Raw genomic sequence first — 25548 nt, 5'->3', positions numbered from 1 at the left:
AACACTGTACCCACTGTAAAGCATGGAGGTGGAAACATCATGCTTTGGGACTGTTTTCAGCAAAGGGACCAGGACGACCGATCCGTGTAAAGGAAAGAACGAATGGGGCCATGTATCGTCAGATTTTGAGTGAAAACCTCCTTCCATCAGCAAGGGCACTGAAGATGAAACGAGGCTGGAACTTTCAGCATGACAACAATCCCAAACACACTGCCCCTCGAAATGAAGGAGTGGCTTGGTAAGAAACATTTCAAAGTCCACTTTGAAAGGCACTAAACTGGGCTTCCCTACCTTTAGACCCTCCTTCTCATTTGGTCTCTCACAGTTGAGGTACCGGTATACCCATGATGAGTGAGGAGGATGGATAGGAACATGAATGAAATAGTGAGAGGAACAGCTCATGGTAGATGTCTGGAGATAAATGGAAGGAAGCAGATTGAGATGGTCTGAGAGGAGGGACGGTGATGATGTTGGTAAAATGATGCTGAAGTTGGAGATACCAGGACAGAGGTCTAGAAGAAGACCAAAGAAGAGGTTCATGGATGTAAAAACAAAGAGATGAGGGGGTGAAGAAGACCGCTGGAGTTACAATGATTATTTATCAGCGTTTATCACAGTTATTGTTATAAATTTGTTTCTGCATCATGTAACTGACATTTAGTTGATAAAAAGAGAATGACTCTGAAGTACGTTACCATGGAGATTATTTCAATGAAGAGCAGACTAATATCTTGACTATTTGTAACAGTTAAGTGTGGAGCCAAGGCTTAATGCTGCACCTGGGTGTGTGTGTGTGTGTGTGTGTCTATTTGTTCCTCGTCATCGTACCTCATCTATTACGGGCTTCAGGGTAACAGCGAGGTAACTCTTTCCCACAATCTTCATCATGTCGTCGATGCAGCGCGTTGCCAGAGAGTTGCCCCGAAATATAGTGTTAGCCTCCCTGCATGAACGACAAACACAAACAGTTCCTCTGATTTTCGGGAGAAAAAGGGCAAAGTACGACAATTTGGCGATTCCTTAGTCTGAAGCAGGTTTGGTTTTGTCTTTTGCTTTTTACACAAATAGCAAAAGTTAAAGAAAAAACAACATAAGGGGCATTCTATACATTTATTTTTGGCATTATCTTCCTTATGGCTGGACACTGGATAGTCAAACGTGTACGCAGGTGGCCCGCATGAAGCATGAAGGTCATAGACAGCTTGATGAACCCATAGAGCCAAAGTGTTCGAGCGACAGGTTTTAAGCAAACATGTATACAACACACAAAGGTAAGTAAGAGTAAACTACGTGAAATTCTTGCGTTTTTACCCCCCAAACCCTGCAGATTGCGCCCAGGAGCCCGTTAGTGCTGTTGACATGATAGAAATGAAAAAATGAGAGAATCAGAGCGTAGTTAGTCTGGCCATCCTACCGGCACTTGCACATCACCTGTGACCATTAAGGGTCCAGTTCTCACACCTCACTAATGACCAGAGTGTGGCGAAACAGCATCACCTGTACGTGCATCTGCCGCTAGTCCTTAAAATACTTCGCAAAAGATACACCACACGCACAACGATGGGATGTTACATTTTTATGACATCCCGTGAGGTGGCCGTGCAGCGAGAAACACCTGCGCTCACCTTAAGATGCAGCCGCTCCTCTCTATGACCCTCTCTATGACCCTCCATGGGCTCAGACAACTCAGAAACCTTCAGTGCCCCCTATACATGTGCATGTGACTAAGACTTTAGCGACTGCTTGGGGGGTGGGGTTACTTTGTTAATTTTCATCTCTGTGACTGTGCCTGCAAATTCATAGGCTAAAATGTCCTACAGTTTTTACCCCTTGACTGATGGACAAAACGGTGTTGAATGGTTTTTCTCCAGTTTTTCTTCTTTGGGGTATTTGGGGTTTGGTCTACATGAACAGGTCAGAACTTACTGAGTGTTGTCCAGCTCCAGCGCTGCCACAGCAGAAACAAAAGGCACAAAGCGATTGTGGTAAAGCAGCAGTCGGACCATCGGCAGAACGACTTCGTATCGCTCCCTGCAGATGTCCCCCAAGATGTGTGCTGCTGATGCTGAGATGGGCTGGAGGAGGGAAACCAAACGCAGTGAATTAATTGGTGGAGCAGAGATGGATCAACGGATGAGGGAAGTGATAAAAATCGCGCGTCTTAAAATGTTTACTTGGACAGAACACTCGCGTTACCTTCACGTCTGGGGATTTCAGCAGCAGGTTGCAGAGTGGCTTGTAGCAGGCAGATGGCAGCACCATGTCCTCGATGTAGGTCAACTTCAGGCGCAGCGACCCCAAGTCATCAGATTTGGACTTGCTACCGTTCCCCTTGGGCTGAAGAAGATACCTGAAAGATCACATCAAGGCGGAAGTCTTAAAGCTGCTGACTTTGTTTCACGTGTCAGCAAACAGATCAGAGGCTGATAAGACGCCCCACTGATCTGCATCAGGCACCCAGTCCTATAAAAGTGCTGCTTTTAACATGTTCTTGCACCATTTCTCTGATCATGGAGGACATGTTTAGAAAATTCAGCCCAAAATTTACTTTTGGATTGTTTCTTTATTCAAATCATTGTTAATCAGTAGCAGACAAAAAAAATGCTGTTGAAAAAGATTGTATTTGTGACGTAGAAAATATGCTGAGCGTGACACAAACTCGCTGCTCTAAACTTACAGCAACAAGGAGGGAAAGGGGGGCGGGGTTGCTCTGCGCCAACGGTCCCGCTCACAACTCAAATTTCTAATGAACAACTGCCGCTCTGCAAAAACTATGTCCCAGGTGTTTTGAATGTAGCTAAAACCAGCATCATTTAAATAACACTGGGAAGGCTTTGAAAATAGATCATAAGATGATCGCAGGAACTTTAAAGGTTTGTGTAAAAAAAAAAAAACATTTCAGAGGGATATTACTAATAAAAATGCATTTACAAAAAATGTTTTACCCCCCAAAACTGGTTTTTAATTGTAGTATAAAGGAAGTTGGTAAAAAAAAAAAAAAAACAAAAAAAAACTCATATCATCTTTGGCTTAAACTAAAATCCCTTTTTTTCATAACTAAAAGTTAAAATAAAACATGGCAGCAACTGGTGTTCCTACATTTATCTGTTTTTTTTAGCCTTTTTCTTTATTTAATCTGGTGGCGTTAAAAATAAATTTGAGCTTCTACTGTCTTATTTCTACAATTTCCAGGACTGTCAAATGCAGCTAAAGCCTGGATTACATTTAGACACATTAGAGAAATTCTATAATAAATTTAGAAAAAAAGAAAGTTTTGAGTTAATATTTCTTATTGGGTGGAATTGTAATAGTTTAAAAAAGTGACTTTAGTCCAATATTAATAAAAACTGCTTAAAACTGAGAAAAAATATCTACAAACCAAATATGGGGATTTAAATCCATAATAATATAGATTATTCAGAGAACTGGGAAAAAAAAACACTAAAATTTGGCATTTGACTCAACAAAAATATTGGCCAGAACAATTAAAAGGAACGAAATGATCATTTTCGTTTCCTTTTGAAGAATATTCTCTGCTTTTTCTCCTTGGATTACATTTAATCTCATCTTCATCCGAAGCAGATAAGCAACCCCCCCCCAGTAGCCAACAGGTGCAACATGAACACATGTAGAGTTAAAAAAGCAACAAAATCAAATCTCAATCGGATTCTGAGCAAATGCTTCCTAATCTGTCATCACAGCAGCAGGACACTTCAGCAGATCACCTTCTGATTTTTTTCTGTTTTGCAGTTTTTACCTGAACGCATCGTGGACCTCCTCCAGCACAAAGAAAAGAGGACATTCGGTACCGCCACCATGCAAAGAGCCACCCACGCACTCCACTCTGAGCCTCGCTGCACCAGCAGATTGCGATCTGGCATAATTCTGTATCACCTACTCTGACGCAAAGCCAGGGCGCATCCACACAAAAGGGAAAACTGCTGAACGCACAAATCTGGGGAGGCTTTTATTTTTTTTCCAAGTCACCTTGGAGAAAATCTTGGCAGTACATGTTGTGCTCGCAGAAATGCAATATGGAGCTGCTTTAGCAACAACAAAGCAGAAGGCTGGGCCTCACAAAGATCTGATCTAAAGACAGATTCATTCTATTCTACAACAGCAAGAAAAAAAACAACAACAGAAAAACTGTGATGTTATGGGTGGAAAATCATGACCTCTGAACACAAACAATCTAAAAACTGGTGCTTAAAAATCCACTCCAATCCTCTGTGGATCTATTTTCAAGTGGTCTGTTAATTTTTAGCCAAAATAGGACAAAGTTTCTGCAGAGGGGCAGCAATTTTATTAGAAATTCACCTTCCACTTTTGGCGTGGAGTAAACCCACCAACACTTCAAGTCCCCCATCTGTTTACACGCTCTCCTGCTGGCTTAAAGCCCCTCCCACCCCAAACCTAAACACTACCGGAGCAACAAAACTGACGAGTATTGTCGGAGCTATCCAGGGGTACAGTTTTCAAAACATACATGGATCCTTACGACCACCTGTCGTCTACAAGCGGATGCATTTGGAATGGAGCCTGTGGCCTGCTCATCGTATTTTCTATCTATGTTTTTTCCAACAGCATTTTTTCATCCTGATTCACAATCATTTGAACCAAGAAATACTTTGAACTGCAATTTTAATCTTAATTTTTATTTTATTTCTGTTCTCCATCCTCAGGAATATGCCACAAGAACATGTTAAAAACACCAAAACCACCATTTTCTTCAGATTGTGATGATGTAAAGGATGATTAGAAGATCTTACCAAGCTTTGTGGGTGAGGTCGTTACGCAGGACCTTGACAGGGACTCTGGTTTCCCCCAGAAACACATCCTGAGCCAGGTTTTCACTGTTCCACAGGTCCACTCTGCAAAGACAGACGCTGCATTGGCGGCAGAACCATGTAGGAACACAGCAAACCAAACGGCAAAAGTCACAACTGTTGTGTGTTCAGCACAGAACCGTATTGTCAAAGGTTTATGGCAAAGTGGGGCCTGTCTGCTGGGTGAAGGAAAACTACTGCAAAAGCAGTGCAATGACATCACCTCAAATCCAAACCTCAAACTCATGCATGGCTGGTTACCTTCGCGTCTGACTAATCTTACCCATGAGTCCAGTAGGATTGAAGCACCAAGTCCTTAACCAGAAACCAGGGCAATCAGAAGGTTGTTTTTTTTTTTGTTTTTTGAGGAGAGTGAACACAGGTGGTGCAGGTAAAACCAAACTCACTTGATCTCCAGCTTTTCTATGTCCTCCTCCTCCACTTGAAAATGAGACTTTTTGGAGTAGCTGCTGGAGCGTGTGACCTGCAGATCAACACGTCACAGCTTCCTTCAACAAACACAATGTTGTCTTTTGTTTTTCTAGTCTATGATGAACAAACGAAAACCGCTTACCTCAAAGAAGAAGGTTTCTTCAAAGCAGGGGTTGCTTGTTTTCTTCTTGACTTTCGTTTTCTTTTGGTCCGACCTGACCACAGAGACAAAAGGGTTACAACCATTGAATGAATGGGAAAGCTGGACAGGAAGTACCCGTTGGCTCCAAGAAGCCAAAATCCCATAGACTTCTACAGAGAAATAAAGAGCTGTTACTCAGTCATTCTATTGGACAGAAAAACAACTCTTGCTCTGCTGCCTGTTCTTGATAATCCTCGTTTTTTTATGATATATTTTATGTAGCTCAAATTATAAACTGGTCATACAGATGCCTCAATAAAAGTAGGTGGTGCCCACGTTCCACACGCTCGCTTGACAGAACAGAATGTTGCTCAATACCTCAATCTGGATGTAACGAGTCACATACAATCTAAAGGAAAGACTGGCCATGGTTGTGCAGGTTGAGTGCAGTTCAGGGTTACCTGGCAGGCCCGACGAGTGACACTGTGGCATAGGGGTCGCAGTTCTGGCCACTGATCAAAGGCAGCTCCTTGCACTCGATTATCCTAAAAGCACAGACACAGAGAAGGAAGCCATGAGTGAGCAGGAAAACCCAAACCGCTTCAGAAACTCCTGCTTTTCTGTCTCTATCTATAATAATCTTTCAGGGACTCTGCGACCTCAGGCTGCTGTTTTGGTTCATTTATTTCAGTTAGTCAAGTGTTTTTAGAATTTTTAACACGTCTAAACGATGATAAAAGGGTTTTATCTACTGTCAGGGAGGTTTATTATTAGAAGAAGCTGATCTCTTGCAACACAACTCTGACTAGTTGCTGTTCAGAAGTTCTTAAAGTATATAATTGCATTTTAATTAGGATCGCATTAAAAATAAAACTGCAAGTAAATCTGCTGCAGCAGCAGGATCCTATTTAACATAGGATGTTTTATTTCGAAAGGAACATGCTGTCAAATGTAAAAATTCAAATTGTTACATGTAGAAAAACATAACTTTTTCAGAATTCAATTATTGCAAATATTTTAAAGCTAAACTTTATAAATGAATGGCTTAGTAGAAATATAAATAAAGTTTCTTTTTCTAAACGCTGAGGTGGGACTTTGTGGCTCTCGCTGGGTTTTATTCTGAAAGAAACTGCACCCCATGGCTCTTTTAGTGTTAAAGATTGCAAATTTCACAAATATACGTGCGACTGTTATATTTTTGCTTGTAGATCAGTTATCAGACCTTTTGATTTCTGAGCTGCTGCTCATAAAACCACCAATCTTTTGCCAGTTTGTGTCAAATGTTCCTTCGCAGAGATAAAGTTCTGTCAGTTTCACGACAGCTTAAGCGTTTCCTCGTGGCTTCAGCAGATCTTTAGTTCAAACTGCTTTCCTCTCCCTTCACTTTTACTACAGCAAAACACCACCAACAGTCCAGTTTGGAGCTGAACGACTGGACTTTTTGAGTTAAACCATCAAAGAGAAGGTGTGAAGCTACTGTAGGTCATGCGTCAATGAGGAAAAAAGCCTGTGTTGCTCTGAAACATCAAGCAGGAAGACCGGCTGTGGTTCACCATACTGCGCTCGGTAAATAGCTGTCACTCTGCCTTCTTTGTCTTCAGATCGGTCGTTTTTCAAACGCAAAATGTAATCATTTAGCTCATCCAGGGACGGCAAAATGCTAAAAATGTCGAAGGATTTCAAATGATGCCTCCAAACGCCACTTTTTATGAATAGACTTGCATGCAAGCTACTGTGCATCTGTCCCTGTGGTCAAATGTTAGCTGAAGAACTGATTTGCAGATTTGAAGAGTGTTTGATGTGAGAATGCAACAGAGATAGAATTACTGGAATTCCCACAGCAAAAAACCAGGGAACTATCCATGAAAACGTTCCCTTAAATAATTGACTTTTGCCTCTTTAACCAACAAAAACACAAAACGGGTTATTATTTTTTTTTACCACTTCCATCCATCCATTCATCTTCCTCCGCTTTTCCAGAACCGGGATCACGGGGGGAGAAGCCTAAGCAGAGATGCCCAGACTTCCCTGGCCCCGGCCACTTCCTCCAGCTCCTCTGGGGGACCCCCGAGGCGTTCCCAGCCGAGAGACGTAGTCTCTCCAGCGTGTCCTGGGTCTTCCTCGGGGCCTCCGCCCAGTAGGACATGCCCGTAACACCTCTCCAGGGAGGCATCCAGGAGGCATCCGGACTAGATGCCCGAGCCACCTCAACTGGCTCCTTTTGATGTGGAGGAGAAGCGGTTTTACTCAGAGTTCTCTGCAGGTGACTGAGCTTCTCCCCCTTTCCCTAAGGGAGCGCCCAGCCACCCTACGGAAGAAACTCATTTCAGCCGCTTGTATTTGGGACCTCGTTCTTTCAGTCATGACCCAGAGCTCATGACCATAGGTGAGTATTGGAACAAAGATCGACCGGTAAATTGAGAGCTTTGCTTTTCGGCTCAGCTCTCTCTGCACCACAACGGACCGATACAGTGACTGCATAACTACGGACGCTGCTACGATCCGCCTGTCAATCTCACGCTCCGGTCTTCCCTCACTCGTGAACAAGACCCCAAAATATTTAAACTCCTCCACCTGGGGCAGGGACACTCCACCCACTGAGAAATGGCAAACTACCTTTCTCCAGTCAAGAACCATATTTTACCACTTGACTAACATTTTTTCTATTTAAGGACCCCCCTCTAAAAACTTGTGTTTTTAATATGTTCTTAGTATATATTTCGGATGATGGAGGACATATCTAAACAACATTAGGCTTAAAAATTATATTTCTGACTATTTCTTTATTTAAATGGTTGTGAATCAGAAGATGACAAGTGGATTGCTCCAATTGTTAGCGGGACCCTGCCTCTGGGTCGTCTTGCGCCCCCAGCCAACTCCCAACTCGCTGGATGAAGCCCGTCTGCTGGACTATTCAAACATGTAACAATAACTAACAATTTGAATGATATGCTATGTATTATTGTTGAAGTTATGTTGCTATGTGTTTTGATATGCTGGTATAAAAATGAAATTGTTTTAACTTATTTTAACATGTGAAGCTTTTAAGGTAAATATGATGAATTAGTCACTGTATTTTCTGAAATCAGTTTTGGTTTTTGTGAAATTGGTAAAATGTATGTATTTTTTGTGTATGGACCCCAGGAAGACCACTTTGTGGAAGGTAATGGGGCTCCAAATAAATAAATAAATAAATAAATAAAAATGTAGTTGTAGAGTTAGATAGGCTAATTCTTCTCTAAGAGTTCTGGTAAATCGCCTGTCCGCCCTGGGGGAGGATCCCTCCTTCATGTGGACATCCCTGAAGTTTCTTTTTTTTTTCTTCTTTTTTTTTCGGAATCCGTTTTTTTTAAATAATTTTTCCTTACCACGATGGAGGGTCTAAGGGCAGGGATGCCCGGTTTAGATTAGTTGGTTTTGTTTAGTTTAGCCCAGTGTTTTTCAACCAGTGTGCCGCGGCACACTAGTGTACCGTGGGAGATGGTCAAGTGTGCCGTGGAAAATTGCCCTCATTAACTGATCTAAAAACATTAACCATCTCCAGGAAATCAGCTCTTTGTTCATCCAAACAGGTCCTGATAAAACACTGAGTAGTTAGGAATATGAAAGATCATAAAATACTTATTTCTTTGTGTTTAACTGATTCTATTAAAGACATTTTGATAAGAATGACGGCACCGCGATTTACCTGCAGCTATAACTGTTTTCTGAAAAGTCCCGCAGCTTTTACTGTCTCCACGACTCCACCAATCATTCTTGAAGGCTTAATCACATGTCATCATTCTGACCAATCAGAAGTGTTTAAAGTCTAAACTTCCTTGTTCCAATTTAGCTCATAACTCACTCATTTCCAACAAAAACACCAGCTAAAGCTCATCTTTAGCGGTGTAGCTTTCCACAGAATCCGGTATCAGACCGTGGAACAAGTGAACAAAACCATGAAACTCAGAGACGCAAGTGTTTCTGCCGTTTTTTCGCCGTATTCACACTACATCTCCCATGATGCATTGGCTTAAAGGGACAGCGCCTTAGCGTACAATGAGTCGTCCTTGTTACACGGATTGAAACCACGACGAACATACAGTTTGTATGTAACTTAACTTTTATTACATCTTTTAGAAAAAACATCTGCAACTTCCTGCTTTTTCTGCCACAATTATCACAAAAATGCACGTCAGATTGCCGGGGGGGGGCTGTAGATCAAAACAGACTATGAGTTTCTGCTTTTTTTTTGGGGGGGGGGGGGGGGGGGTGCTGGTGTGCCGCGGGATTTTTGTCAAGGTTAAAGTGTGCCGTGGCTCAAAAAAGGTTGAAAAACACTGGTTTAGCCATCACCTATTGAATTCTATGGATGTTTATTATGCAGTTACCGGTATTAAGCCTGTTGAGGCGACTATTGTTGTAATATTGGGCTAAATAAAATTGAATTGAATTGAAATAATGCAAGTGGATTAATCCATTCCGATACATCCACAAGCAGAAAAATAGATTCATGTACGTCTTCGTTTTCTCTTATCTGAGCTGGAATCTGGAACTAAACTGGACGGCTGGATAGCTCCAATATTGCTCGCCATTTTACGTTAGGTTGGTGGTGTGAGGGTCTGTAAGATAGCAGGAGAGCATGTAAACAGAGAGCTCTCAGCAACGGGGAGGGGCTAGTGTAGGTGGGGTTGCTCCACACCAACAGTCCCGCCCACAACTCAGCGATGAATTTCTAATAAACTCCAGCTTCTCTGCAGAAACTATGTTCTAGAAAAAGACATTGATTTTGGCAAAAAAAACATAACGTTATAATCATTATTAAAAGACCACCGGGAAGGCTTTTAATTGGTAAATTAATGATAAGTATACAAGAAAGTCTGTAAACCTTCAAAAAATTAACAGGAAAAACTGTTTTCAAGACAAAGTAGAAAAATATGGAGTACTAGATGTTTTTGTAAGTGAAACTATTTGCCAACAAAACAAGCAGCATTTGTCTTTTAAAAAGTGTTAGTCCTCAAAAAAAGTGTCACATCCTCAAAGTAGGTATTTTTATACAACAGTCCAACTATCCTCATTTCTAGACCATAATTAAAATTAAGACGAGAATAACAAGATTAATTTGTTTTTAAATAATCCTATTCTAAAACAATAATCTCATTCGGCTGCACGGTGGTGCAGTGGTTAGCGCTCTGGCCTCACAGCAAGATGGCTCCTGGTTCAAGTCCTGGCTGGGGGACCTGAAACAGAACAGCAAACTATTCTCCATCTTTTTGTGTGGAGTTTGCATGTTCTCCCCGTGCATGCGTGGGTTTTCTCCTCCCACCGTCCAAAAACATGCTTCATAGGTTAATTGGTCACTCTAAATTGTCTCTAGGTTTGAATGTGAGAGTGTTTGCGCGGGTGTGTGATTGTGACCCTGCGACAGACTGGCGACCTGTCCAGGATGCCCCCTGCCTTCGCCCCCAAGTAGACTCCGGCAGCCCCGTGACCCCGAAAGGGAAGACGGATTAGAAGATGAATGAATGAATAGAAGATGAATGTATCTTATTCATAAATTAAAAATTATTTTGAAAAAAAAAAAAAAAACGTTGCCTAAAATTACTTTTTAAATTAAAAATATAAATATATTGCTTATAAAATTATGTTTTCAAGATCAAAAATTCTTGAAAAGATATTCAAAATGTATTGTCTTAAACAACTTACTGAAAGACAATGGTACGTTTGTCTTTAATCAAGTGTAAAACAATTTTTAAACTAGAAACTAGACAAAATTACTTGCTGATTTAGTGTTTTTGCTATATAGTGTGTTCGTGAGGTTTTGTGTGCCTCCTTTAGCAGAGTTTGATTTTCTAAACAAAAGTTTCATTCAGAAAAACCTCTGAAAATATAAAAATGAACTTGTTTTTAGCCCAAACACATGCCCGTGGTATACAGCAGAGGGCTGTCAATGAAAGCTGTATCTTCTATGTAAAAACAGAGGTCAGCCGAGGCGTGACAACAGCGCCGCTTCATGACGCTTCCTTAACCTGTCATCAATGGCGCCATTCAGGCTGCATTTCCGCCATCCCTTCATCTCTCCATGCTCTCCTGAGTCAAATGTATGAATGACAGCTTTTATTTCCACCTCTCCTTTATGCTGCGCTGTCCTCTGAGGCACAAAAACATGAGTGTGTGAATGGCTGAGCTCTACACCTGCTCAAATGAACCTGTTTGGCTCTAACAAAGATGCTTTTTAGTCAATTACTCAGGGTTTTTTGTAAAATAACTAAAACGGAGCATCTTGCTTTTGCTAATTTCTGCTTGAAAATCCGATAATAAATACAATGATCAAATGAGAATGTTCCTCTGTGTTCAAGCAAGCTTGAAGAACAAACAGCTAAAGCAGCTGAGGATGTGCTTTGCCCTCATGTTCGGCCGGAGTCACACGGGGACCGCTGCTGTTTTCACCCGTGTTTCATGTCACAACAAACAGACTCTGCAGGTACCCTAAACAGGATGTGGCTGCTAAGCAGTCGCCACCGGAGGATAAGGATACATGCAGCGCATCGCTAAGTGAGGCCACAGGGAGAAGTCAAGCAGCCAAATATCAGGATGTTTGTCGAAGCTCCGCCAGATCATCATGACGATGTTCCCTGCAGCCCTCAGTGCCTTCCCTCTTAACCCTGTCTCAATTTTTTTGCTTTTTGCTTTAAGCATCTCCTGTGAAGCTGTGTAGGAAGACTTGAGGTTTGCACAAGATAAGCCAACGATGAGCTTATAGCGACTTATCTTCACCTTTCATCGGGTTCAGCTGCTGCTGTGGAGGGTTTTGAGCAAACAACGGGGGTGACACAATGAATGACAGCAAGAGAAAACCACAGCAGCGGCAGTCTGAGGCGCACAGGCTTCCTGTTCACAAGTCATCACTTCCTCCACATCACAGCGCTCTTCAAGTATGAATGAGGCCGGCAGAACAGAAGTAAACAGCGGCAGATGTCACACCCTCACGCTAAAAGATTTGTCTTTCAACTTGCAACTTTAGAATCATCCTTCCATTTTTAGCTACGCCCTTCAATCAGCTAATCCCATGATGCACAACGACGTTACAAGAATAACACAGAAAAGGACATTAGCCATTTCCAAATTCACTCACTATTCCCTAATCCCTAGTGCGGAACTATCCAGAGTCCTCGATTTTACAAATCGGACTAAGTTATTTTTTAACATTCTGAGAAAAATCCAAAAATTGGGGAGAATAAAATTTGTAAAATTATGAGAAAAAAGTAGAAATTTTACCCCAAAAAGTGGTATAATCATGAGAAAAAAGACAAATTTTACAAGAAAAAATATTTCTGATTATCAGACAATAGTTGTATGGTAATGAAAAAAAAAAATCAAAAAAAAAAAAAAAAAATCAAACAATTTACAAGCATAAAGTAGTACAAAATGAGAGAAAAAGTAGAACATTAACAACAATAAAAGAAAAATAATTAAGGCAAAAAAGTCCAAAAATTTCCAAGAAAATATACTTACAATTTTGATAAAATAGTTGTACAATTATAAAAAAAAGGTACACAATTTACAATCATAAAGCAGTACGATAATGAGAAAAAAGTTGAAATTTTCCCTAAAAAAAACTTGTATAATTATGAGATAACAGTTGTACAATTTGCCTGAAAAAGTTGTACACTACTGCAAAGGTCAAGTATCTTTAAAAACAAAATGTCACATTTAGCTTTTAAAATGTATCAACAAAGACAATCGAACATGACCTTTTTAATTTCTGTTGCAGGCAAGAAATGGGATGGACGCCACGCTTCTCAAGAATCTCTGAATCTGCTCCCCTTTTTTTGCAAATGAAAAAGTAAACTTTATTTTCCTAAAATTACTACAAAGCAAGACCTTTTCGTTGTGAAATTACGACTTTTTTTTTTTTTTTTTTGAAATTACGACTTTTTGAAATCACAAATTTACTATTTTATTTCCTTAGAATGTCAACTTTTTTCAAAAAATTGGATTACTTTTTTCTGGCAAAATTTTGACTTTTTCCCTCTAATTTGAATACTGTTCCTTAATAATTGTATATTTATTTATTTTTCTTTTATGTGGCAAATTTGAATATTTAACAAACAGTATTTATGAATCCACCAAAGAAAGATTTTTTTCTATATGACAATATATGCAAACGGGATGCTTTGTGGTCTATATTTAAACATTGACACACACTGGTTTTTCGCAAAGACTTCTGGGAAATTTCCAGGTACTGGATTTTGGTATTTTAGATTTAGACACCCCGAAAAAAATGGCAAGCGCCCCTAACAGTGATTAGTGAGGGGATTATGTTTTGTCCCATGCCTAGATTTAAACAAAAGGGTTTTTTGGATCATTTCTAAAAGCAGTACGGACACAGGAACCAACACAATAATTACCCTTATAGTATATATCATGATATTTACAAGTGCGTCTGAACAGTTTTGCACCCCTAGATTGCTGTGACTGTTTATGAAACTTACATTTTTTAAAGGCTAATCTTATGTAAAAATCTGAATGAAGCCAATTTTTTCCCCACGTGATCTTACTTCTGAGTTTGAACTATTTTTTGGAAGTTTTTTTGCAAGAAGATACAAAAGAAAAAAGTCATATTTAGGAACACATCCTTCCATTTATTTATGAATGAAAACATGAAGCTTCTGTTAAATAAAACCAAAGGAATATTTTTTATTTCTAGGTGAGCTTTCATAATTCAAATGGAAACAAACCGTAAAAGACGCGTTTAAGTCGCGACAAAGGTTGTGAAACTTACCGGACTAGTAAATGTTGACCTATGGAGCCGTTCTCTGTGATCACTTCATTCAGCCGCATCTCCAGGTGAACCTTGCCCTGTAAGATCATGGGAGCAGTTAGTTTTAAAGCCATGAATAGCAAACTTCAACCAACTCAGGTGACGGATGTCAAAAAAGAGATATCATCCATAAAAAAACAAGAGAATTTAAAATTACAGAGCACCTCGGAACAATGTGACAAACCAAATCCCTGTTTCAGCCTTCAGAACGGCGAAGGGAGTGTGATAATTTGCGCTTTTTTTTTAAGGATAAACACTATTTTGGGGCAAAAGGAAACAAAAAGCTTTTGCTTTCAATACTTCAACACTTGCAGTGATTAGATGATTCTGAATACGGTTGTGTACACACAGACACAGAACATGTGAAATGTGTCACATGACGGGAAAACAGAAAAATCAATGAAACCATATTTGTGGGGTTCAGCTGAGTGGCTTTTAATTTGAAAGCCCTAAAAATTGACAAACAGCGGCAGTCCTCCTCCTACAGGTGAGTAAAACGGGCCTGCTTCCTCACCGCACATGCTCAGCTTTTAATTGAGGGAGGTAAAACGTGTGATGAGAGCCACAACAGCTGAGAATCCTGTCATCGCTGAGACAGATCTTTACAGGGTCGGATGTGGTGAGCGCTGCAGGTCTCCACTTCCGAAGTGTCGCAGAGAGAAAAACAGAGCTGAACTAAACGCCTCCACACTTTCATTCTGTGCTGCCAAGGCAAGAACTCTCATCTGAAATAACCATCTTAGAGTCGCCCGAAAAGCCTCCATTTGCAAGCTCCTAACATGATAGCTGCAGCCCAGACGCTGGCTGATGAATATCTGTTTGTTTTTTTAAACACTTACACTATTTCTTGTCAACTTCTCATATAATCAAGTTTTTTTTAAGTCGACACCTCCATGGTTCACAGATGAAGGCGTTTACTCCTGAGCAGAAAGTTACCGTACTTTACAGATTAAAGGGGATTAAAAGTAATCCCTGGCGGTTTTAAATTTGCATGAATTCGGAATTACTTTAAGGTCACTTTCTCTGAAGCGCCACATGCATCCCAGGGCACAGATGAAGGAGGGGGGGGCATATGATTTAATAACTTGGCTTATTTTTGGTTAAGTGAAAGCCCAGGAGAAATGATCAGATGAGAAACCTTCATATTTAGCCATTTTAGTCCATTACAATGTTTTTCATCCACCCTGCAAAAAGTAAAAAGAAAAGAGCAGAGAACTTGAGACTCCATTTGTTCTTTAAAAAGTCTAAAACAAATGCTTTCTGAAGTAAAAGACCGCGCCTCTAAAAACACAGGATCAGACCCTATTAGCGACTTTGAAATGCAATCAAAGTGCAGCTCAGGTCAGCATGTCAACAGGCGGCTCGCCGGTGCTGCTTCTCCCAACAAAACCACACTGTGGGCCCATCTGTGCCTCAGCAGAACTGTTGAGACAATCTTAGGACGGTCAGAATCTAAATATGCGTTTCAGTATTACTCTGATGAAGCAGACATCTTTTTTTTTTTTTTGGTCAGTGCACACCTTTTTTTGCTGCAGAAATGTTGTCCGGAGTTTAAAGGAACTGCCTTATTTATGCAAAAAAAAAAAAAAAAAAAAAGGTTGAATGAAAGCATGAGCTCAACAGAACGGCATTGCCTGAGTGTCTTTCTTCACGTTCTTTTTTGCAAATCCGACGAAAACAGTGATGTTTGTGACAAAGGGCGAAATTTCTCAGAAAGTTTCCTCTCAAAGACTTCCTGTTCACATTTCCAACAGGGTTGTGGGGAGGCTGTCATTCATCAGAGGAAGAAAAATTCTGGAATTTCATTTGTACTAAACTGACCGGGCAGGAATTCTTTAAAAAAAAAAAAAAAACACCATCAGGTTCCTTCAAAGTGTCTCAAACATCAGGCCATGATCAAGAGTTTGGATCATTGACTGTAAAATATTGCCACCTCTGACTTTCTCATGTTTTTTTCAAGTTATAAACTGATCAATCATTTGCCTCGATAAAAGTAGGTGATCTCACGTCCAAAGTTGGATGTGGACTTCCAACAAGCTCACTCCTGATTGGCCAGAGTGGTTGCCATTCAATCCTCGACTCAGACCAATCACTGCTTAGTGATGAAGTCTGACTCCAAACATGGCGGCGTCCGTATTGCGAAAAAAAAAAAAAAGGCGACTGAACTGACTTCATTTGGTGGAAGTAAACCGTTTCCTCTGAGTGTCGTCACACTGTCTTGGCCCAGTGCTCAAATAAAGCCAATGAGTTTGACTTTAAAAACCTGATAAACGTGTAGAAATTACCTGAACTTCCGAGTTGGGATCTACTGGCTGCAGGCTAAACCAGTGCTCCTTTCCGCTGTATTTACACAGATCGTCCTTCCGGATCGACACCTTGCCTTGAAGACAGAAGCAGGCAGATTCAGCGCCAACACGCCCATTCATGCAGCACAGCATTTACCTTAAGCTTTGTGTGTGAGCCTCACCAACAGGTAAGTCCCTCTGAAAAACCCCCTTGGCATAAACGTAGAAGGATAAAAACTGAAACGGCCGCGGGATCTCAAAGTAAAAATCCTCTCCATAGAAAGGGCTGTGAATTAAAGGAAAAAGGAAGATAATAAAGATGGAGTTATGGAGTTTTAAACCTCGTTAGGCCATACATTCAAGAGAGTTTCATGCAAATGCACTCTGTAAAAATCTTTTTTCAGATAAATCACACATTTATTGATGCAGCCGTTGTGTGTCAACGATATGTTTTGCATTTTGTGATGTCGATGTGCATGCAAATGCCTTGAGCTTAAAGCAACAAGAGAACATCTATAGACACGTTGATTCTATTTATATCTGTAGAGTTGGCTTAAAAAATGAGTTCAAAAACATCTCAGACGTTAACTTTCTTTCTGCCCAAATGAACACAGGCTGCTTTGTATTATAGAGTTCCACACAATGTTTGTGTAATTACATGTTAAGGTGTCATAAAGTCAGACAAGTTCCTTCTTTATCCGTTACATTTAAAAGGGAGTTACCGCTTCTGATGGAAAACAATCATTCTGTTAATGAAGCAGCTCTACAAACAGATCCAGTTTGCCTTTTTTCCTTCATGACGTTTTTTTTTTGTTTTTATAATTTTTTTGTTTTTGTGTCCACAAACAATAACACAAAAAAAAAACATTGAAAGGGGAACAGAAATGAGAAAACTTAATATTTCTGCTCATTTTACTTAAATTTTAAAACTATTGGTGCTTTTTTTTTTCTTCTCTCAACAAAAGGAAAAAAGAAAAAAAATGTAAACACATAACCGTACCAGACAAGATGGACAACATTTTTTATTGTACATATTCTGGAAATTGTTTTTTTTGCGTTTATTGTGTTTATTTGTGTTTGAAGATCTTTCCATAACTAGATAATCTGCATAGAAACACAACTTTCTTTACTTTTAGTTCACCATTTTTTCTCTTTTTTAAAATTGCATGTTCTTCTAAATTATAATTACAGATAATCTCTTTTTCTCAAATTAAATAAATATTTTGTCTGCTAAACAGTAAACATTTATAAAGGACTCACATTATTTAAAATCCTCTATTTTACAAAAATCTGTGAATTCTATTATCTTTCATTTAAAAAACAATAGAGCGCAAAGACACACAACACAGGCTCATCCTGAGAGTTGTCGAGGAATTTTTCTTAGACTGAAATAATTTCCAGGTTGAGTTTGGAGGCAAATGAAATAAAACTAATTTTAGACTTTCTGGATTTTCCAAATAAGCAGTTAATGTTGGAAAAAAATAACGATGATTAAAAGCAGTCAGGAGGCCTGCACAACGTTTACCCAAGGTTTCTGCAGGTAAACAAAAGAAATGCGACTGCAGGAAGTGAGATGTACAGATTGTGAGGTGGTTAAGAGCTTTGCACAAATCTGAACACTGCAGAAAAAGCATTTTTAGGTGTTTAGATGTCATTAAAATGAAACTTGATCCAAAGCAATCTGGTGTGTTGAGTGGAGAAAGCAAGGTGGTGTTTAAAGACACGTTTCATGTCATTGTTGACACCTGTTTGGGATGTAGGAACGGGGTTGTGTCTGAATCCCTTCACTGCTTAGAGCACCCTAAAGTTGGTGGTCACCTTTTAGCACATCCCTTCGCCAGCGTCTTGGAGTCCGAATCTGCAATTCTAAAACCCAGTGCCTGGAAAAAACAGTCTGCATGAATGCACAGGTTTTTACTTTGGGAAAATCAGATATTGACATATTTAAAAATAAATAAATAAATACAGTGCGACAAGTGAACGCAGACCGACTAAACTTAGTTGAACAGGTGAGCTGAATGTTTATTGATAACGTTCCAAACGTCTGGAAGCTCATTTGTTTGATTTCCAATTTATTCATGTTTTATTTATTGATGGGTGGTTTGCAGGATCTCTGCAGCCGTTGATGAAGACGTCGGTGTCCCTGCATCTGTCCACTTGAATCCTTTCTTCCTCCACCAAAGACCAGATCCCTACGTTTGTGTGATGCTTCCGTCTGAGGAGGAGAAGCACTTTTGGCATTTTCAATGTTCTTATGCTAATATAACAGAATATTTTCTTTTCTTTTGGTGTTTTATTGTGTGCCTGACAGGTTCATGACGAAAGGCGACAAATGAACTTCTGGGTATGTGAATGAAAAGGAAAATAAAGTAGCGGTTCTCTACACCCAAACGTGTCTCTGAACCCCGGAAAGACGGCTACGCTAACAATAGTTTGATTTTGAGTCGCCAAAAGGTTCAGAATTTCTTTGTTTTTGAAACCTATTAAGAAATGAAGCTTCACAAAATGCTCCACATTTTTTATCTTTGAGCATGGCTCCGATAACTTTGGTGTTTTTTTCATAGTTGATGTACGACTTTTTTCTCGTAAATTAAAAGTCATAATTTTAAAAAAATGTGTTTAGTTTTTAAACTCCATTGTACTTTTAAAATCCAGGGCACTGGGTAGTTTTTTTAGTAGTTAGGGAGTAGGGATGGAATTTGTATGTAGCCATTGTCTTTTTCACTAGAAATCTCGCAACTTAACTATCAGGCCTTAACTATCAGACCCCCCCCATTTGACCTTTCCCTCTGTATTTTCCCCCACAATCTAATGACGATCTCCTGAGGATCAGCAGCAACGCTGTCCAACAACAGGAGCGGAGCATCAAATCAAGCTCCACAGCTGGAAGAACATCGAAGTGAACCAAAAAAAAAAAAGGATCCAGTAGTTGAAAGTGAAACAAAGAAACGGAGGAGAACGTGAGAGGAAACACTTCCTCTGAGACTACTAATTCTCTTTGAGAGGTATCAAAGGCAGAAGCATAAAAAAAGGAGGCTGTTGTGAAATACCTTTAAAAAAAAAAAAAAAAACGGGTCCATGTTTACTGACAGATGCTCGGTGAGTTAAGAAGGAAAGCCGAGAGCTTTCTCAATCCTTCTTCCGCCCACCTTCCATCCATAAGAATCTAACTTCTTCCTTATACCCCCATTTATGTTCATTTAAAAAAAACTACATAAAAAAGATTCTTCATGATTTGATGATGTGGAAGATAAGCAATTACCAAAATATTGTATTGTAGTTTGTTATTTTTTTTCTGCTTAAATCTGATTCTAGGGTGAAATTTTAAATGTCTTTTAATTTCATTTTCTTTCTATAAATCTGAAACTAAATTGGAAGAAACAGGAAACATTTACTGTATAAAATGTATATTAATTTATTCATTTAGCTTTAAAAATGAATTTGTTTTTAAAGTATTAACATATCTAATCCAGGACTAGCACACTGTTTGGTAACAGTATTTCATCACTGACAAAAACCTTTTCCAATTAAATGTAACTAAGTGAATATAGACACATTTTCTTATAGAAAAAAAAAAAAAAATCAATGAAGGTTTTATTCTTCCTGTGACTCTTTTGCTGAGTTAGATTTCTCTCTCTACTTAGTGCTTTCTAAAGGGCATTCGCCTTTGTTTCGGGGTGTCCAAATCTACAATTCCAAAATCCAGAGCCCTGGAAATTTCCCAGAAGTCTCTGCAAATTGGTGAATATAGACTAAAATCCATAAAATAATTTTTTATAAATGATCCAAGTTTTCATTTTCTGCACAGAGTGGATTGATAAATACTCCATAAAATGTTGATGGTTATTGGCTTTTTACTTCGGCAAATGGGTGATATTATATTTGCCGTTATAATAATAATAATAATAATATTCACACTAAAAATGTGGTGAGCATGTGTCTGAATTGCATTTATTTATAGGGTACTGGATGGTCCTGCACTGTCTTGGAGTTGTCAGGGAGCAGTGAAGGAATTCAGACAAACAAATTGTAAAGGGCTGGTTTCGGGAATGTGCTGCTTCCCCGTCCACATGCAGAATTCCACCTTAACTGAAATTCTTAAGGACGTCCAGGAGACCCCACAGCAATCCCACGATGTGCTGCAGTCCACGTAACTCCAATAAAAAGCAGCCGTGAAAAGTGATATAAAGTTTTCCAAAAGACCCCAGAAAAAAACTGATCAAAAAATGGGAAACAGTCATTTGGTTTTATGCTTTTTATTCTTTTCTGTTTTATGATTGTACAATGTTTTGCTCTCCCCATGTGCAGCGCTGGGCCTGCTATGCTGGGGGTGGAAGGGGCTTTATAAATAAATGAATAATTGATGATGATATAAATGATAGAGAAAAAGGAGATTATTTGTGTTTATTACATAATCTGTCGCTCCCTTTTTAAGTACCTAATGTTTATATTCTGACAGCCAAATAGATCAACTCTGGACATATTTAATGTCTCTTTAAAAGCTCGCTGAATGAAAGCCTGGCCGTATTATTTTACCTGTGATTTTAGCTGTTGCACCTAAAAAAACATATGAAGAGTCTCTTCACATTTCTGAGGCATTTACTCACATGACTGATAGAAATTTACACTAAACATCTCGAGGCGGCCATGATTCACCGCTCAGTTCAGAGAATTTCTCTGAGGAGGAAATGACAAAAATGAATCTTTACCTCCATGTAAACACGGGCCTGTTTGGATTACCAGCATAACTTCCCTTAAATGAGGTGTGACGTGACTCGTGTTGACGAGTCTCCTGACATTAACGCGTTCTGAGGAACAGCAGAGCGCTCCGGCTTCCATCAGAGCTCAGGACAGTCAAGGCGCACTCATCACTCACTCATCCTTTGTGCTTTTTTTTTTTTCATGCCAGATTCATCGTTTCGATATTACACAACCGTTCAATTACTAACATTACATGTAAGCTCCTCTATGGCTGTCAGCAGCCGCCTATACAAACAAGTCAGAGCTCAACATCAGACGGAAGATTGAAGATAAAAATATCTGGACAACGATAAATTTGAATCTGTTCATCTTACAGGCTAATGGAAACATTTTCCAACCAAGATAAAGGAAGTTCTACCACTTCCTAACCAAAAAATACATAAAAAAAGATAACCGAGTCAGACGCTGTAATGCTCTCACTGCAGAAGTCTATTTTGATTCAAAAACTTCACAATTCAATTCATGCTTTCATGATAAATAAAATAAAACCAATTCACCAACAGTTTTGAAACGCACAGGGATTCAAACTAGGAGTGTAACTGTTTGATTCTCTACAATTCAGTTCAAGCTTTAATGTTTGGATCACATAGGATTTATGTTTTACAGAACAACAAAAAGCTTTTAAAAAATTTAGAAAAATCCTTTTTTAATTTTCTAATAAGCAAGTAACAATAAAGAAAAACCTTACTTCATTGCAATGAAACCATAAATTATGGATTTTTCTTTAAGTCAGTGCAACACACATATTTGACACTTTCAAGGTGAACGGTAAGGATGCAATGATTCACCTTCCCCGTGTGATTCGGCTCAATGGTGAAACGTACAGTTACACCATGCAGTTCGGTTTTTAACTCAACACAAGACAAAATATTCATTGAGGGAATTTCTAGCTTAAAAACTAACAAAAAAGCTTTTTTTATTTTAATTTTTTGCCTAAAACAAATACAAATAAATTGCTCTAAAGGAAAATGATATATTTTGATAAATAAACATTGGCTTTTAATAATACTTGAAATAGAACAGTTGCATACCTGCCAGATTTGTCAAACACTTTGGTGCGGAACACTTCCTCCTGATCCAGACTTATGGTGCAAAACGTACATAGATCCCTCTGACGGTTCTGACCCGAGACTGGACCAAGGTTCTTAGCTTCACCTGTTGAACCCAAACAGAAACACGGCTGATGTAACCCGTCTTCAGATGAGGAGAATCAAACACATGAACACTCAAACAAAGGCAGAGCTTAGGACTGTACTTGGTGCATCACTATGACAATCCAAATCCATTCTAGTAACTAAACCAATAGCATTTTGTCATCTGTAACACATTTTACTTTGTGGCTTTACCTTAAACACATACGGTAAACTCTTCGACTAAAAAGACCGTTCCCCTTTTAAACAACTCACCGGACGTTGGGCTTTTGAGTTTGTGCGTTTTGCAGGAAAATTCTTTGCAGTTTGTATGCTGTAACAGTTTAAAGACCCACTTGATGAAAACTATGTTTTGGTTGGGTTTTTTCTAATGTTCTTGTGGCATTTTTCTCCTGATGGAAAACACATCTAAAGAAAATTAAGCTTAAAATAGAATTTCTGAGTATGTCTTTATTCAAATCGTTGTGAATCAGAAGCAGAAGAAAACGCCTGTAGGTGTGAAGTGGAAGCTACAATCTGCATGTCCAAAGCTCCCTGCTCCGCTCCATTCTGATGCATCCACAAATACATCCATGCACGTCTTTGTTTTCCTCGTCCGACCTGGAGTCTGGCTCCATACTGTTCGGCTAGATAACTCCAATATTGCTCGCCATTTTTGTTGCATTGCTAACGTTAGGTTAAACCCTAACCTATTTGATTTTGTCATTTTTGTAAGCCAGTGGAGAGAGCGTAATAAATGGATGACGGGAAGGGGGGGTGGGCTTACTCTGCACCAACAGTTCCACCCACAACTCAGAGGTGAGTTTGTAATCAACTACTGCTGCTCTGCAGAAACTATGTCTTCGAAAACAACAGGTTTTTGGCTAAAAACAGCATAATCATGATTAGAAATCTACTGGGAAACACTTTTAAAATAGATCAAAAGAGGATCAGAGTGGGACTTTGAGTTTTATGAAAATTTCTGTTCAATTCCGGTTCAGTGGAACCAGTGATAACATCCCAATTCTAATTCATTTTAAGAATAAAAATGAACTAAAAAAGACTAAGAACCCTGAAAGCAGACAGCATAGTTATTTATTAGACATCGTTCGGATGAAGTGAGGAGGTTTTGAGCTGTCAGGGCAAACTGAAGGGAGGATGTAGCTAAAGTAGACTGGAGGCTCTCATGTGGTTAAAAACACGAAACATCGACTTCCTCAGCATAACCAACGGTGACAGAACATCGCTGATTCATAAATGACAGCCTTTGCAACGCACGCCACTTCCATCTTACTGCAGAGACGCCAGACGTGCAGAAAAATACGTCAAATCTGTGTCACACGGAGAAGTCGTAACAGAGAAAGATTTGCGGCGCCGGATTACAGGGACAGCAGTAGCCGAAATTAGTTGGGCAGCTTTGGATTGATGACCTAAAGATGGGCAAGAAGCTGGTTAAGAGGAGCCACCAGCAGATCAGTGTTTTAAAACAGGCTAACAAGAATAGAACAGGGCTAATCTTACGAAGAGGAGCTGGTGACACTAAGCTTGTGCTAAGATGACCCTGTAGGTGAAGAACACAATATGTAATGGAGCAAATATGCAAACACACGTAGCTTTTTTAGGTCACCTCTTTTTTTCCACAACACTTCCACTGGAACGGACAAACTTAAATCCAAGACATGAGGGCGAAGAAACAAAACCCAGTTAAAAGTTGATTTTTTTTCAATGTATCGCCTAAAAAATAATTAAAAAAAAAAACTCTTAGGAGCCATCTGCTGTTGCAAAGACACATCTGCACAAAATGCCACCATGGTTGATGTCAGCGAAAGGAAAAGGCCAAATGTGAACGAGGAAGAACGGGGGTTTCACAACACTGCACAGTGACTTACATGCCAGGATGGTTCCTCAATTCTGTTCTGCTTACCATTTTCTCATTAATTCATAATAGTGAAACTGACATTTACCGTTCTATTGTGCCCCTTTACGTACCAACATTTTTTCGCCTACATCCATAGTCGCATTGGCGCAGTAAAAGAGTCCATCCTTCTATGTGGAAAGGCATCAACTTTAACAGACATGTCATGAAATATTTCTGTGAGGATGTGCCGATTGCCCTCCGTCCACTGAGGGGTTGCTCCAGCGGAATGATGCCCTTTTTATTCTCATCCTTTGCTTTACAAGAACCAGTTCAGCTTGTAGAACTTGAAACATCCAAATGTTGGCAGCTGGCAAAACTTTACGGAGCAAAACCATGACTGCATGAACCAATATTGAATATGAAATAGGTCCTATTTGAACTTACTCCAGAGTCTAGCTTTTATTTGGAAATATTTCTAATATAATCGTTGATTAAATTGTTCCGCACACGCAATTAGGAGCCGTAAGTGCAGGAGACTTTTGTTCAAAGGTTTTTTAATAAATAATGTCAGGAAAGGAGGAGTTCTAATGAGGTATTAAAAGTTTAAAACCGGATGTAAACATAACAGGAAACGTCTTTGCATCATCTGATCCTGTATACAAATTTCCAGGTACTGGACTTTTGTCATTTTTCTCTTTTCATTTTCAACCGTTTATGACAGATATAGCTGTTTTACAGAATAGTAACCCATTATACCTGTGATTTATCTCATTTATAAATAAATAAATAAAAATGGATGTTAGTGTTATACAGATGTATCTAACAAACATAAACAGAAATTCTCTACAAATTCAAATTAATTACATTTCCCTGATCAGAATTTCCTTATTTATCTAAATCTAATGAGCACACTATTTACCATCCACAGCAAAAGGGCATTTAGCTGATAAAAAATACAACTAATATTCCGTTAGTATTTGGATCATAACGTCATGGTCACCGATTCTGGCTGTACACGTATATGGATGACACTAAAGTTGAATGGGTCACAGATTCTGGTAGTACACCTTCAGCAAGTGACACTAAAACAGAATGGGTCACAGATTCTGGCAGTACACCTACATTGAGTAACATGAAAATTGAACAGGTAACAGATTCTTGTAATACACCTATGGCGGGTCCACTGAAGCGGAATGGGGTAACATAACATCTGATGGGTCAGATTCCGGCAGTACACCTACTGGGTAATATTAAACTGAACAGGCACAGATTCTGGTGTTACACCTGCAGTGAGTACCACGAAAACTGAAT

The 25548-nt window shown here is 39.4% G+C and overlaps 1 protein-coding gene across 1 annotated transcript in view; it reads right to left on the bottom strand.

Annotated features, from left to right (window-relative positions):
* The window catches only part of rasa2 (RAS p21 protein activator 2), a 42765-nt gene that overhangs the window by 16679 nt on the left and 538 nt on the right, over positions 1-25548 (bottom strand). Inside the window, exons 2-12 of the mRNA XM_023961781.2 lie at positions 22281-22404; positions 16671-16774; positions 16489-16583; positions 14165-14241; positions 5862-5945; positions 5401-5473; positions 5234-5310; positions 4770-4871; positions 2197-2350; positions 1927-2075; positions 829-943 (exon numbers count right to left, since the gene is read on the bottom strand). Of these exons, the coding sequence (XP_023817549.1) occupies positions 829-943; positions 1927-2075; positions 2197-2350; positions 4770-4871; positions 5234-5310; positions 5401-5473; positions 5862-5945; positions 14165-14241; positions 16489-16583; positions 16671-16774; positions 22281-22404 (1154 nt within the window). The remainder of the gene's footprint in view (positions 1-828; positions 944-1926; positions 2076-2196; positions 2351-4769; positions 4872-5233; positions 5311-5400; positions 5474-5861; positions 5946-14164; positions 14242-16488; positions 16584-16670; positions 16775-22280; positions 22405-25548) is intronic.

This window comes from Oryzias latipes, chromosome 13 (genome assembly GCF_053564925.1).
Source record: "Oryzias latipes strain Hd-rR chromosome 13, Olatipes_Hd-rR_3.1".
In the NCBI taxonomy this organism is placed as follows: domain Eukaryota; kingdom Metazoa; phylum Chordata; class Actinopteri; order Beloniformes; family Adrianichthyidae; genus Oryzias; species Oryzias latipes.
The sequence above is the reverse complement of the archived record's forward strand: the minus strand, read 5'-3'. Positions and strand labels throughout refer to the sequence as shown.